The sequence below is a fragment of the Sinocyclocheilus grahami genome, unplaced genomic scaffold, assembly GCF_001515645.1.
Source record: "Sinocyclocheilus grahami isolate Dianchi unplaced genomic scaffold, SAMN03320097.WGS_v1.1 scaffold674.1, whole genome shotgun sequence".
NCBI classification, from domain to species: Eukaryota; Metazoa; Chordata; class Actinopteri; order Cypriniformes; family Cyprinidae; genus Sinocyclocheilus; species Sinocyclocheilus grahami.
The window spans coordinates 1,356,651-1,373,368 of NW_015505853.1; the positions used below are offsets into that span (position 1 = coordinate 1,356,651).

At 36.0% G+C, this 16,718-nt stretch overlaps 1 protein-coding gene across 3 annotated transcripts in view; it reads left to right on the forward strand.

The window, feature by feature from the left end:
- The window catches only part of LOC107559130 (filamin-A-interacting protein 1-like), a 46,962-nt gene that overhangs the window by 1,095 nt on the left and 29,149 nt on the right, over positions 1 to 16,718 (forward strand). For all 3 annotated transcript variants that reach the window (XR_001605565.1, XM_016242863.1, XM_016242862.1), the window contains exons 2-4: positions 12,162 to 12,446; positions 14,225 to 14,398; positions 14,502 to 14,680. Coding sequence is in view for 2 of the 3 variants with exons in the window: in XM_016242863.1 (XP_016098349.1) it covers positions 12,168 to 12,446; positions 14,225 to 14,398; positions 14,502 to 14,680 (632 nt within the window). In the remaining variant the exon portion in view is untranslated. The remainder of the gene's footprint in view (positions 1 to 12,161; positions 12,447 to 14,224; positions 14,399 to 14,501; positions 14,681 to 16,718) is intronic.

Sequence of the window (16,718 nt, forward strand, 5' to 3'; positions counted from 1 at the left end):
ATATATATATATATATATATTATATAGATGTAATTTTATAATTTTTATGTATTTATTAATTACAATTAAACGATAACTTTATTTTTGAATGTTTTATCATATGTTTCTTTTTACATTTTCGCTTTTTTGTTCATTATATTGTTATGACCTGTTTAAAATGAACTGAGAAGCTTATAATCGATGGGTTCTTTTTGTGCCAACTTACCCCATATAGTGTGACGACATGCCTTGATGCATTTCTAAGCAATCAGATTTATGATTTTTGCCTGGCGGATGATGATATGGATAAAAAAATAAAAAATAAAAAACATTTGGATTTACATTGCAAGAGGCACTTGATCCATATTTAGAGGATTGGGGGTGGGACTTGAGCCATATTTAACTTGGTCTAGTAAAAACCACCTGGCAAATAGATAAATCAATAAAAAACCACTTTACCAACCATATAGCAACGCCCACCCGCAAGTCACTTTTGCAGGAAGTATCACAAACAATCTAGTTTTATTTCTGTTTATGTGCACGGTGAGCATGTAACTGAGATATTTGCTCTGACTTCACTGTGAGTAAAGGGCAGCTTTCAGGAAGCGCTTCATCAGATTGCACTTAGCGATTCCATTTCCTATTGAAGGAGTTCCTCTGACACGGGCTCTCGGGAGCCGGCTGGCAGCATTACAGCGCTTTGAAGTCGTTAGTGACAGAGATGATGTCTTAAATCAGCCTGTGTGACTCAATATGCTCTCTGGACTTTAGGCTCCGTCTAAACATTTCAGTTTTGTGGAGGAAGTCCACATGTGGACGAGCAGAAAGAGAAAAGCTGCTTGTGTTTAGGCTCACATTGCGTTTTGCAAATGATGTTGGAATCTGAGCATGTGCGTCACCACACAATACCATGGTTCGTTATTATGGTCACTTGGAAACGGTGTGGCAGCAGTTTGTGAAAACAAATATGTCTGATTTCTTTGATGCCTGCAGGAATGAGCAGTAGCCCCTCCAGGGGGCGGGGTCGGATCCACATCTAGGGGGTGGAGATGGTAGGTTTAGGGGTGGAGATGGGTGGGTTTAGGGATCAGGGGGTGGAGACGGGTAGGTTTAGGTATATGTAAGGTGGGAGGAATTGGATCTGGATCCAATCTCGCCCCCTGGATCTTGTGTTCTGCAGTGAGGACCATCTCGGAATGAGCGGCCCAGTATAGAATCATCGGCTGCAGTTAGCATCTGAACTAATGACCTGACGCGCTGCGATAAGACACGGTGCATGAAATCAGCGCTCTAATTCTGCACCGCCATCTGAGAAACAACAACAAGCTCGCACTCGTACCATCGGTCCTCGCCATCCTCATGACAACAAAACAGGCCGTTTGTTTAGTTAACTGAAATGTGTTTAGTTTATTTTTAACAAAAAGCACGTCGGTTCTAAATGTCAACCAACATCGCTCTTTATTGAGTTTACTAAAATATGCACTTACGAAAAAGTTCATACTAAGGTATTTGTTGAAGTACTTGGAGAACTATGTAAATACATCGAATATGAATCATTCAGTACCATATAATGTATCAAAGTCCTATAATTTTAGAAAATGCAGCATGGTAGTACCGTGGTTTGTGAATATGATATCATTTTGTGCTATGGCATATATTTTCTGTGGTATTACCATAGTTTTGGACATGAAGGTACCATGGTATTCTTTGAAGTATGATATAAGTATGTGTGTGGTACCATGGCATGACCAACGCACATGGTAATACCATGCTATATGAAAATGGTATCACCATGTGTTTGGGCTTGTACTGTACCATGGTATTCTTTGCAGTTCTTTTGAGTACAATTTGCTGTAAACACCATAGTATGAGTATGATACACTCCTGTTCTTTTTTTTTTTTTTTAAAGAAATTAATACTTTTATTTATCAAGGATGCATTGAATTGATCAAAAGTGACAGTAAAGACATTTATGATAATTATAATATTACAAAAGATTTCTGTTTCAAATAAATGCTGTTCTTTTAATAAAAAAAAATAATAATAATAATAATTCTTGAGCAGTAAATCAGCATATTAGAATGATTTCTGAAGATCATGTGACACTGAAGACTGGAGTAATGATGCTGAAAATGCAGCTTTGATCACAGAAATAAATTACATTTGAATATATATTCAACTAGAAAATAGTTATTTTAAATGGTAATAATATTTCACAATATCACAGTTTTTGCTGTATTTTTGAACAAAGTAATGCAAGTCTGTTTGTTTTTTTTAAAGGAGCTGCCGCATATGAGCGGGGACATCGGGTATGTGCAAAATGTTAAGCTCTTCACCTGTTAGTACTCAAGGCTGTATAGCATCAGTCTTCACTCCTTCAGGAAGGGTGTGTGTCTCTAAAAATGACACAGTCGTGGGATTTAATTAACATTATATCATTACAGCCAAAGCAGGCTCTGTGGTGAGCTCATCTCTCTGCTGCAGCCCACACCTATTGTCAAAAAAAAACCTGGCAGCGAGCAAAAAGCATTACTGCAGACACTGAGAGATCTGGGGTCACTCGTGGCTTTGTGCTTTTTCTGCAAAACTCTTCCAAAGCAGAAATCTTGGATATCTTTTTTTCTGATGGATTAGTTGGGACATAGTACTAATTACTAATTTGATGTTTAGTTTATTCTTTAATCCAAAGTGATTTGACTACACATAAAGAAATATTTCACCCAAAAATAAAAATTTGCTGAAAATGTCCTCACCTTCAGGCCATCCATGATGTAGATGAGTTTGTGTCTTCATCAGATTTGGAGAAATGTAGCATCGCATCACTTGCTCAGCAATGGATCCTCTGCAGTGAATGGGTGCCGTCAGAATGAGAGTCCAAACAGCTGATTAAAATATTGCAAAAATCCACAAGTAATCCACACCACTCCAGTCCATCAGTTAATGTCTTGTGAAGTGAAAAGCTGAGTGTTTGTAAGAAACAAATCCATCATTAAGAACTTCAAACAAGTCCTCTATGCATAGTATTGCTTCCTCCAGTGAAAAAGTCATGACTGAATCAGGAGTGAAATAATCACAGTTCAAGCACTGTTTACAAGTGAAAACAGTCCAAAATGATTCCAAAAAGGACTTTTTCACTGGAGGAAGCTTTATCATGGATTGTGCATTGGTATTTTGGCCAGAAGCAACTGTTTGTGATGTTTTTATCAGCTGTTTGGACTCTCATTCTGACGGCACCAATTCACTGCAGAGGATCCATTGGTGAGCAAGTGATGCAATGCTACATTTCTCCAAATCTGTTCCCATAAAGAAACAAACGTATCCTATACCTTGGATGGCATGAGGGTGAGTAAATGTTCAATTTTGGGTGTACTATTCCTTTAAATCTCCGGAATGCTATTCCTGAATACTGTTCCTGGTCTTTTTGTGGACCGTTCTATTTTTCCAGCATAAAAAACTGCTATAGTATCATTATAAATACTGTTAGTGTGATACGAGAGTTTAATAACTTAAACTTATTTACTCCGTTCTGTTTTACTGTATGAGCTCCAAATGTGTTCCCATAAAGAAACAAACGTATCTTATACCTTGGATGGCATGAGGGTGAGTAAATGTTCAATTTTGGGTGTACTATTCCTTTAAATCTCCGGAATGCTATTCCTGAATACTGTTCCTGGTCTTTTTGTGGACCGTTCTATTTTTCCAGCATAAAAAACTGCTATAGTATCATTATAAATACTGTTAGTGTGATACGAGAGTTTAATAACTTAAACTTATTTACTCCGTTCTGTTTTACTGTATGAGGGAAATGACATTATCTTGCTCCCATCAGAAAGGCATCCGTTCATCTGGTCATTCGTCCACTGTGACCGGCGATTGGAGCAGATCCATACGGCTATATGAAAACATGCTTATCAGTAACATTTGCTCATCAATCACAGGCGTGCAGGACAAAGGAGATCACTGTGATATAAATGACTCCCAAAGCGTGTATGAAGCTAACGCTGAAGTCATTACACATCGAGTGTTTCTCATTCTGGGTCAGCAGATGTCTTTCTGAAGGAGGTGATTTTGAAGGAGCCATTTGTGCATTGGAAAGAATGTTCCAGATAGCAGAGCTATTCCTGAGAAAAGGCACGTCATTTTGCATCATTGCCGCAGTCTTTGCTGACCTTGGGTCATTCTCAGTGCCGTTTGTTTCTGAAAAGTTCAGGATTTTTTGCTTTTATTATTATGTTGACTTGACTTGTGGTATTGCACAAATGTAGGTTAGTGTATATTTCCAAATCCCCATCCTGAGACCAACATTTCTTACTCTAAACCCCTCGTGGAGAGTTCAAGATATTTTCACTAAACTTCCATCCATCCATTGTTTTATCGTTCCTTCCATCCATCCATCTATTGTTCTACCATTCTGTTGTTCCATCCATCCATCCATCCATCCAATGTTTTATTGTTCCTTCCATCCATCCATCCATCAATTGTTTTATCGTTCCTTCCATCCATCCATCCATCATCATATCTATTGTTATGTATCATTCTATTGTTCCATCTTCATCTATCCATCATCCATCCATTCATCCATTTAGCACTGTATCATTCGGTCCATTTATCATTCCATCCATCATCCATGTACTTTTCTATCTGTCATTCTATCATTCCATCCATCCATTGTTCTTTCCTTCTATCTGTAAGTCCGTCCGTCCATCCATCCATCCAGTCTTTCATCTGTCCGTTCATCTGTCTGTCTGTCTATCTATCTATCGTTCCATTTCCATCCATCCGTTCTTTTGTCCAATCGTTCGTCCTGTCATTCTGTTTATGACTTTCTACTTTTTTTCCCCCACCTCAGGCCCCTCATTCCATCCATCCATCCATCCATCCATTCATTCATCCAATCGTTTGTCCTGTCATTCTTTTTATGACTTTTTACATTTTTCCCCACCTCAGGCCTCTCATAACCCCTTTAGACATTGTTGGCTCACTACAGGGGGATGCATTTCCCCCCAGTATCCAGATTAGCCAATTGTAAAACTATTGCCCCCTAAAAAGTACCACTACTTAACATTACTAACACAAAATTATTTTTCTGCATCTACCACAGAACTTTTATATATTGTACAGCTTTTTGGATACTTGATTCTGATTGGTCAGTCGCTACATTCTGTTACAGTAGGACAGTGGGCTCTCAAGTGTAAATTAGAGCGTCACAGAGGTGATGCGGAGGAGAAAAGAGGCAAATTTCAGTACAGTAGTACTGCGTGACCGTCATGAAGTACAATATGAGAGTCCTCGTGAACTCTCACCTAAAACGCAACTCCAAGTTTTCATCATGTGCCATTTTAAACTGTAGTTTATGATTCCTATTTTTATATGCACTCTTCAACCTCTGTCTTCTCTCTCTCGCTATATATATATTCTCTCTCTCACTCTCTCCTTCCCATGTGTGACATCAGGTCACATTTATTAGATTAAGGCTGTGGTCCTCATTATGCCAGCGCTGGACGGCTCATCACCCACATGCTTGTTGAATGACATTTTGTGTTCTCAATTAGTTTGAACACTTACTTACAATAGCCAAATGTGTTTTTGCTTTTTTCCTCCAAATTTTCATTATACCACATAAAGACCTTAAAATGTATTTATGCATTTGTCAGATGCTGGCGGGCCTAAACAGGCAGTGATGTAGAATCGGTGGGCGGGGCTAAACAGGCAGTGATGTAGAATCGGTGGGCGGAGCTAAACAGGCAGTGATGTAGAATCGGTGGGCGGGGCTAAACAGGCAGTGATGTAGAATCGGTGGGCGGGGCTAAACAGGCAGTGATGTAGAATCGGTGGGCGGGGCTAAACAGGCAGCTAGAAGCAGGCGTTGATCATCTTCTGTGGAGGCGGAGTTTAGCCACACTATTACATCATAGAGTGGCTCATTCCACAAGCTGTCGTTTTGTCAGACGGCTTCAATATAAGCTGTTTTTAGACTAACAAGAAAGTTTTGAGTTCTGAAACTTACAGGATCTTTTTATTGTACAATGTCCTCTTATATTTCTAAAGATCCAGGGAATTTTGATTTCTCAGTTTATGACCCCTTTAATGTGGTCAGCAATGTCTCAAAGTGATCTGAGCTACGATCGCTTCTGATATAGAGGAGACACATCTCCAGTTTTCTCTCCCTCAGAAGAAACATTTGAGAAGAATGAGAATGACACACAAGTCTTTTGCATTTAGTTGTTGATGTCATTGAGAAACAAATGAGATATTTAAGACATTTATCTTAATTTCATGTGGATTAATAACTTTCCATTGATAAGACATTTTCTGAATATAAAGCAAGGTAAATCTTTCATAATAATAATGAATACATATATATGCACCTAATTCTCTCTCTCAGAGAGGGCAGGTCCAAATAGTTCTTAATTTTGGCAATCATATGATCAACACAAACGCAGCATGTCAGTTTGAGCCAGACAGATCGTCAGTGTGAGAGTTTCTCTGCCCTTATTTAGTCACAGTCCTCCAGTCTTCACACGGCTGAGACGAACTCTGACGTTTTCCTGAAGAACTGAGATGTCTGTAATTTCAGGACTGTCTCTCTGTTTGGTGGAGGATGGGGGAGGAAATATTTGCACAAAAGTTACCACCTGCCATTATGTCGTTTAACGCTGGTTATCTAGTTGAGGTTGACGTTAGTAGTGGGTTGAAACCAAGGAGGTCTGTAATACCTCCATCCATCCATTGCATTTCTGTTTATTGCAATGCCAGTTTTACTAGTGCATGCCAGTGCTGTTATGGTAAAAAAAAAATATATATATATATATATATATATATATTGTTATAAAATATATTGAAATAAAATGAAATATTAGATGAAAACCTAAATATTTCACAAATTATAAATATAAATATTAGATGAAAACTTAAACCAAAATTATAAATGTTGCCTTGGCATCTAACTGAAATAAGTTTGTTAAAATATTAAAATTACTTACTGAAATGGAACTACAACTGAAATAAAAATAAATAAAAACAATTTGTAAATATTAAAAAAGTAAATAAGTAAATAAAAATGACAAGCATCCCTGTATATTTCAGTGACAGTTCCACTAGTGCATGTTAGTGTTGTTAAAGTTAACTAAAACTATTAAAATATCTTTGTTAAAACTGAAATCAAATGAAATATTAGATGAAATCCTAAACGAAAAATAGAAATGTTACCTTGGCTAACTGAAATAAGTTCAAGTTAAAATATTAAAACTACTAATTAAAAATAAATTAAACGTTTTTGTAAATGTGGAATAATAAATAAATAAAATAAAGGACAACAGGATTCCTGTTATTTAGTGGCAGTTCCACTAGTGCAGGTCAGTTTTCTTACAGTTAACTTAAATCTCAAAATTCAGCCTTTGAAACCCATTTTAAAATCAAACATTGCATTACCATGAAAATGGTACATCAATATGTTACAAAATGTTTTTGTTCATGAATTATAAACATTTAAGTTTGGATCGTGCACTTTCATGTCTATGTTCAAAAATGTGAGTGACAGTTAAGGGGTTAAACTATTAAAGATATTTATATTTAAAATAAAGCATGAAAAAATGAAATATAAATATTAGATGAAAAACGTAAACTAAACAAATGAGAAGTGTAGCCTTGGCATGTAACTGAAATAAGTTCAAATAAAAATATTACAATTACTAACTGAAATAAAAGTAAATAAAAAATATTTTAAAAGAACTGACAAAATCATATAACTAAAATTTCAACCAAAATTTAAACGAAAACTAAAAATATTAAGAATAAAAGTATATAAACCATAGATTATTTTTATAGATAAATAGTTAATTTTTGTGATTTTTTTACGTTTAATTTTGTGAAATATGCTTGCACCCAATAATATGCATGGTTGGCATGAGCCGGTTTTTGTGATCCCAGGTTAGCCGTACTGTTATGCCAACAAAGAATGTGCCAGTATTTGAGTGTGTATCCGTGTATACATTACTAAATATATAAAGGAAGTGCCACTGATGCTTGCCCACCTCAGCTGAACGTACCCCGAGATTCTGAGGAATTAGTTTTCACAGGAGCGGTGAGTAACCGGTGCTCATTCACCGCATTCGGCCATTTAAATTTCCCAGGAGACATGCGTGTAACAAAACCGATAGCTGTGATGTTAAACAGCCTTGATCAGATTGGTGGATGAAGTGTGAGTGTTTCTGGAGTCTCCTGAGCACACGTGTGTCACCTGCTATAAATACCACTCAATTTCAGCAAGGAGCAGCTGCGTAAAGCGCCCGGGGAGCTCTTCAGGAGCGAGGTGCATATTCTCAGTGTAAATATAAGACAAACTCTCATTTATATCTCCCAGCTGCCTCCATCGCCAATAATAACAGGGCTAAGGTCACCCTGAATCTCTCAGGCATAATCAAAGTTATAAATACACCCGTCTCGAGTTAGAGAATTGAGGTTTGTGAAAAATAGCAATAGGTCGAACTCTCATCTAATTTGCTGTTTGGGACGGCATCAGTCTGTCAACAGCTTCTGTACATTTTTTGGATTTCATCATAGAGGACATAATGAACGTTTGTGTGTATACAAGTGTTGTCATTGCTATTTTGGACAGCGATTGAATGTCATAACTGAAGCACAACAAATCAAAGTCACCATCGAAATGAAAACACCCCCATGGCTGCAACTGTGCAACATGCTGCTATTAATAACACGCATACTTTCTGCAACAATTCATCTGCCAGGGTTTTCCCATCTTTGCTTACTTGCTGGTTTCATCAGATTCACTCCAGACTTTGTCCAAAAGCCTGAGATTAACATATTGATTATTAGTGTTTATATTATATTTATTCTTTTAGATTATTCAGATCAGTATACTGAATTCTATCTATCTATCTATCTATCTATCTATCTATCTATCTATCTATCTATCTATCTATCTATCTAAAACAATTAAAAATAGTATACATATTATAGATTATATCTACAAAATGTTTATTTATAATATATAATACTATTTCACACTTAATATGTATAGCTGTTAACAGTATTAAACATTTAGTATTATTAAACATTGTTTATTTGTAAAATATAGCATTTCACATGTATATCTTTTGACAGTATCAGATATCCTACAGAAAACATATTAAATAGAAAATATAATATATTAATTAAATTGTATCATAAATATGTATATAAAATGTAATTATATGTATTATGTGTATATATATATATATATATATATATATATATGTGTACGTATATAAATATGTATAAAAATACTATATATTAATTATATATATATATATATACTGTATATATATATATAATATATACACACACACACAAAATATATCTACAAAATGTTTATTTATAATACAAATATTTTATATTTAATAGTGCTGTTTAGCACCAGAATCATAAGTTTGAATAAGTATCTTTGGATAAAAAGAGCTACATGAATTAATGTAGTTTGAAAAAGCTTCATTCCGATTAGACTAGTTCTCATACTGTTGCTCAAATGCTCAAATGTGGGGCCTTTATGATCTAATTCAGCATAGTGAACGGAACATCTTGTTTTAATAAGACGTTTCATTAAGTGCTCTGATCCTCTGCAGTTTCACAGCCTTTTCATCCAGACGCAGTTCTGATGGGAACGTGGATGGTGAGCGATGTGTGGGATTGGAGCGGAGATCTCTCCGAGATATTCTGAGGGCAGTGCTGGATCTGAGCGTGAGCCAGGCCAGATAGGTTGGGTGTGAGATCATACGGGAGGCAGCGCGTACGCAGTTTATCAAAAATCCTGATGTCATAGTTGAGCTCAGCGCTCATTACATCCCTCTCTCTCTCTCTCTCTCTCTCTCCCTCTCTCAGGGAAATCCCCCTCTTAAATCTGCACATGGGAACATGAGAAACAAGGCTGTTGCAGATTAGCTACAAGGGCAAACTACATATTAAAATATCAAGAGTTGGCTGAGAGCTTAAGACTGCAGACATTTGATAAGAGACTTGTAGAAAAAGGTCCACTAGTGGTTTCTTTTTACTTCTTTTGAAACATACTCTGTAAAAAGGTGTTTGCTATTTAGCATTACATCACTTGCTCTCCAATGGATCCTCTGCAGTGAATGGGTGCCGTCAGAATGAGAGTCCAAACAGCTGATAAAAACATCACAATAATCCACAAGTAATCCACAGCACTCCAGTCCATCAGTTAATGTCTTGTGTAGTGAAAAGCTGCGTGTTTGGAAGAAACAAATCCATCATTGAGACGTTCTTAACTTCAAACTGTTGCTTCCAGCTAAAATACGAGTCCATAATCCATAACAACACTTCCTCCAGTGAAAAAGTCGTCTGGTCTGAATCAGGAGAGAAATCTGTACAGATCAAGCACCGTTTACAAGCCAAAACAGTCCAAAACCGCTTTAAATAAATATGTGGGTGCATTTTGATGTGAGAGACAACAGTAGATGGACTTTTTCACTGGAGGAAGCGTTATTATGGATTATTATAGATTTATATTTTGGCCAGAAGGAACGGTTTAAAGTTAAAAAAACATCTTCATGATGGATTTGTTTCTTACAAACAAGCAGTTTGTTGGTTCACAAGATGTTAACTGATGGACTGGAGTGGTGTGGATTATTTGTGGATTATTGTGATGTTTTTATCAGCTGTTTGGACTCTCATTCTGACGGCACCCATTCACTGCAGAGGATCTATTGGTGAGCAAGTGATGTAATGCTAAATTTCTCCATATCTGACGAAGAAACAAACTCATCTACATCTTGGATGTCCAGAGAGTGAGTAGATTTTCAGCAACTGAAACTACGAGTGAACTGTTTCTTTGAGATATTAATTCTTGCTTTCTGAGAAAATAAAGGATCAAAATTCATGTCAGGTTAAGCTTAAAACGAGACAAATATCTGCCAGTGGGGTCAGAAAAAAAGAAAAGTTTTTTTCCTTGCCCTATTGGCAGATGTTTTCTTGTTTTAAGCAAAAACTCACTTCATTTTGATACTTTTTTCAGAAAACTAGACTTAATTAACACATTTTGCTCCTTAAAGTGTTAGTTCACCCAAAAATGAAAATTAGGCTAGGTTTTACTCACCCCTGAGGCATCCTAGGTGTTTATGACTTTCTTCTTTCAGACGAATCCAGTCGAAGTTATGTAAAAAATTATCTTTGATCTTTAAAGCTCTATCATTGCAGTCAGCGGGTGTTGCATTGCTTCAGTCCAAAAGAAGTTAAATAAAAAGCGCTCATGCATAAAAAAAGTGTCTCACAGGGCTCCGGGGGGGGGGGGGGAACAAAGGCCTCAAGCGAATCGGGAATAATCACTTTAATGTAGCTTGCACCAGCAGTTGTACACAGAAGCAGTTCCGGGAGCATGACGTATGAGATCAGCATTGCGCATGCGCCGGTGAGTCTCGTGAAAACCAACGTTTGTTAACAGGAGCAAAGGAAGCAAAGTTTCCTTACTTTAGCAAAGGAAAACCAGTCTCCTGTTGACTTATATCGAAATCCTCTGACATTCTTCTTTACAAATCCTTCTTTTGTTCTTCTAATTAGTGACCGTTGTTTTGTTTTGATTTCTCCCTTGTGCTTCCGCGTGCGTCACTTCTGAGCGGCGCATACACAAAGCCGACCTTCATATGTCATTCCCCCGGAACTGCTTCCGTTTACAACAGTGAGCGCAAGCTAGATTAAAGTGATTATTATGTTTTAAATATGGATATTTTTCTTACAAAAATGCATCGATTCGCTACAGGAGGCCTTTGTTCACCCCCCGGAGCCGTGTGAGACAGTTTTTTTATGGATGGGCGCTTTTTATTTAACTTCTTTTGGACTGAAGGACTGCAATGATAGAGCTTGAAAGATCAAAGACAATTTTTAATATAACTCCGACTGGATTCGTCTGAAAGAAGAAAGTCATATACACCTAGGATGCCTCGGGGGGGGTGTAAAACGCAGCCTAATTAAAATTTTTGGGTGAACTAACCCTTTAAGTAAATGTATCTTGTTTTAGGAATGTTCTGGAAAACAAGACAAAAATACAGAGAAAGAACATTATTTGCAGTGTGCTGAAAGTTATTAGATGTTTCATTGTTCTAACAGTGTGATGTTTTCAGGAGATTGTCGCAGGTGTATCTGTGGATGATGCTCATCTTTGTTTGCACCCGCAGGTGAAGATGAGGTCCAGGACCAGCGATATGGAGGGGCCAGAGAACAGACCACTGAAGCCGCTCACTAAAATCCTCGACACCGAGAAAGAGGGAAGCAAACAGGAGCTGATGAGGATGAAATCCAAAGCTCGGGAGGAAAAAGAGAGCAGTGAGGAGAAGGCTGTTTCTGGGACTTTGAAAAAGCCTCAGATGCCTCGTGAGATGCAGCAGAGGAGAGCCAGACTAATGGACCTCTCCAAAGAAGATCTCGTCCATCTGATGGGAGTCATGGAGGGAGAAGTTCAGGTGAGGTTTTACTGCATGATGCCATTCATTGTTTTCCTTGCTAAGTTAGACTGAAAGAAACTGATGTGTAGTGTAACGTAGAAATGGACACAAAGTAACACATTGGATTAAACGTGAAATTTTGAAGTAGTATTTTCTTGTAAAACATATTCTAATAATCTTCGAAAAACATCACTGTCATTCAAACAGGAATTAAATAAGATGACAGAAGAATTATGAAGCTTTATAGATTTTTATACAGTGATTGCATAATAATATATTATGATTTTACAGCACAAACAGTGAGTAAGCTACACTCTTAAAAATAAAGGTGCTTCACGATGCCATAGAAGAACCTTTTTGTCTAAATGGTTCCAGAAAGAACCTTTAACATCTGAAGAACTTTTCTGTTTCACAAAAGCTTCTTTGTGGCGAAAGAAGGTTCTTCAGATTATAAAAAGGTAAGAAAGAGATGGTTCTTTAAAGGACCTTTGACTGAATGCTTCTTTGTGGAACCAAAAATGGTTCTTCTATGGCATCGCTTGAAGAACCTTTTGAAGCACCTTTATTTTTAAGAGTGTATGGTATTTTGGTGGAACCTATTGTATTGTACTGAGTGCCATGCTTGTGTACTGCACATTTTGGAAATTGAAAAACACTACTGTCATAAGTTTGGGGTCATCAAGATTTGTTATATACTTCTATTTATCAGGAATGCATAAGATTGATCAAACGTGACATTTAAAACATTTCTGTTTCACATAAATGTTGTTCTTGTGAACTTTATATTTATTAAAAATATCAAAAGAAGAAGAAAAAAACTGTTTTCAACATTGATAATAATCAGAAATGTTTCTTGAGCACAAATCAGCATATCAGAATGATTTCTGAAGGATCATGTGACACTGAAGACTGGAGTAATGATGCTGAAAATTCAGCTTTGATCACAGGAATCAATTACATTTTAAATGTTATTCAAATAGAAAAGAGTTATTTGAAATTGTAATAATATTTCACAATATTACTGTTTTTACTGTATTTTTGATGAAAAAAATGCAGCCTTTGTGAGCAAAAGAGACTTATTTTAAAAACATTAAAACATTTCCAAACTTTTGAACGGTAGTGTAAATAATTTGGATAATCTGTGCATACTGCACACAGTATACATACTGTACATATAGTGAAGAAATTGTAAAAGAAGTGTGATAGTATGCTGTTCTTTACACAGACAATGCCATATGGCTTTATGGAAGCATACAGCTCTCCCTGCTGGTGCACAACGAGAATGAAACAGTTTGCACCATGAAACAATTCCTTTAAAATATTCCATTTTCATTTGTATACATTTATTTTTTTTAATCATGCTTTTTAAACAGATTGACAATTGATTTAGCAAACGACAAATGCTTAGGGAAGTTTGTAAAAGATAGTTTTCTGCACTGTGAAAAAGATATATATATATATATATATTTTTTTTTTAAAGTTGTCAGTAAAACATTATGACTGAATGACAAGATTATTGGAGTATGTTTTACAAGAAAATATTTATAACTTTAATTCAGTGTGTTATAATTTTCTTTGTAACTGTTTGTGAAATTTACTAGCATTACTTAAAACATAGGATACTATGGCATGCCATGATTTTTTTTAAACATGTGCTATGTTAGTACCAAAGTATTCTTTGTTTGGAGTATCATGGAAATACTGTGGTATTTGAATATGATAAACATTCAGTGCCATGGTATGCTGTATATCAAAGTACTATAGTACCACAGTAAAGCAGTGATCGTATCCTTTAGGCCCGTGAAGACATTATCCACATGCTGCAGTCTGAGAGAACACGGCCCGAGGTTCTGGAAGCTCATTACGGATCTGCGGTTCCGGTCAAACCTCTTCAAGCTCTGCAGAGAGACAGTCTGATGACCAGCGGAGACCTGATTAGAGACGATGTCTATGAGATCCCTATGATAGAGGTGCCATATTCATCTCTAAACCTGAATTTAGAATGCAGATTTGAACATATTGTTGTGCCAGTGTAAGCAGTTTATGATGGCGATAATCATTCTGTCTCTAAAGCTGGACCGTTTGGAGGAGAAGCACCAGGAGACGTACAGACGGATGTTAGAGCAGCTGCTCTTAGCAGAGAAATGCCACCGACGCACCGTCACCGACCTGGACAGTGAAAAGCGCAAACACGCCGACTTCATGAACAAAAGCGATGATTTCACCAACCTGCTGGAGAAGGAGAGAGAGAGGTGAGGAGATGAGCTTTACATAGGAACCAATCAGGATTTTCAGTAAAATGTGCTCTTAAAGTGGAAGAAATGCTAGAATAATTTTCTTACAGTGGCTAGAATGAAGCGTGACATTATAAAGGTTTTTATATTTGATCTGAAACGTGTTATTTTAGTATCATTGGGATAGTATTGTAGTTTCTATTAATATTTTGAATTCGTTTTTCTTTTTCTTTTCTATTTTCATTTTAATTGGACTTTTTTTTTTATTTTGTTAGTTTTTAAAAAAAAATGTAGATATATTTTTTATTTCAGTATTATTTTTAATTTTTTTAATTTTTTTTCAAGTAATAACAACAAAATATATATTTTTATGGATTTAGTTTTAATTAAAGATAATAACCCTAGTCTGAAATTAAGTTAAACATTAATGAGATTAAAAACTTCTTGGTCTGTGGAATTTTTATTTAAACTGTTTTATCATGTTTTTAAACAGATTGATAAATGATTATGCAAAATGCTTAGGGGAGTTTTTAAAAGGTAGTTTTCTACACCATAAAAATGATTTTTCAAAAGTTGTGAATAAAACAAAGATTATTTGAGTGTGTTTTACAAGAAAATACTATTTTAGATTTTCTGCTTCAAAATGTCATGTTTAATTCAATGTGTTACTATAGCCGTTTCTTTGTAATTGTGAAATTTACAAGCAATTTCTAAGCGAAAATTGGTGTAGAAACTTGTTTCTATGTCAATTTTTTTGGTGTAGTATAATGTTCTTATATACTATACTGAAAAAAAGGCAAACACTTCTCACCGTAGATTCATTTTAAAGCGACTACAACCACGTGGCATCAAAGCTATGAATTGCACATGATTGTATTGGCTGTCCTACCACAGGCTGTCCTAAATCACACAAAGGGCCTTATAGTTGTGGAAGAAGGGGTGACGGTATCAGAGAGGCCTGTCATTAGTGTGGTGTTCTTCTGGGAATGTGAAACAGGCAGATTAAGGCCCTGCAGAGCTCCAGTCATTATACCAGCATCATCTGAGCTATATATGGACATGAATAGACTCAGATGATCATAAATGACAACATGGGGATCAGTAGCTTTTCTGGAAGCTCAGCGTGTCGTCATATCGGAGGGATCAAAGCAGCTACGTAAATAAATGTGTATGAAGAAATATGAATAATATTACATATTAAGTATATTTCCCCTAAAAAATTTAGTTACTTGTAAATGCAGATAGAAAATATGATTTAAATTATTATATATATATATATTTTTAAGGATGCATCATGGTGATATTTGGGGTAATTTTTTTCAGTTTTACTCTGAAATATGTTGCTTTTTAAATACATACACACTCCCACACACACACACACACACACACACACACACACACACAAAGGGTATTGATTAAGGATATAATTTTTGCAGTGTAGACTTTTATTACTGAAATCAGCCTATGTAATTGCATATACACTACTGCTCAAAAGTTTGGGGTGGGTAAGATTTTTAAATATTTTTTAAAAGAAGTCTCTTATGCTCACCAAGGCAGCATTTATTTGATGAAAAAAAAACAGTAAAAAGAGTAATGTTGATTTAAAAGAACTGTTTTCTATTTGAATATATTTTCAAATGTATATTTTTTTCCTGTGAGTCAAAGCTGTATTTTCAGCATCATTACTCCAGTCTTCAGTGTCACATGATCCTTCAGAAATCATTCTAATATGCTGATTTGCTGCTTAAGAAACATTTCTAATTATTATCAATGTAAAAAACTGTTGTGCTGCTTTGTATATTTTAGAAATCTTAAAGGGATAGATCACCCAAAAATGAAAATGACCCCATGATTTACTCACCCTCAAGCCATCCTAGATGTAAATGACTTTCTTCTTTCAGACGAATACAATCGGAGTTATATTAAAAGATCCTGACTCTTCCAAGTTTTAAAATAGCAGTGAATGGTAGTCGAGATTTTGAAGCAAAATAAAGTGCATCCATCCATCATAAAAAAGTGTCCCATATAGCTGTGGGGGGGGGGGGGGGGGTTCCCC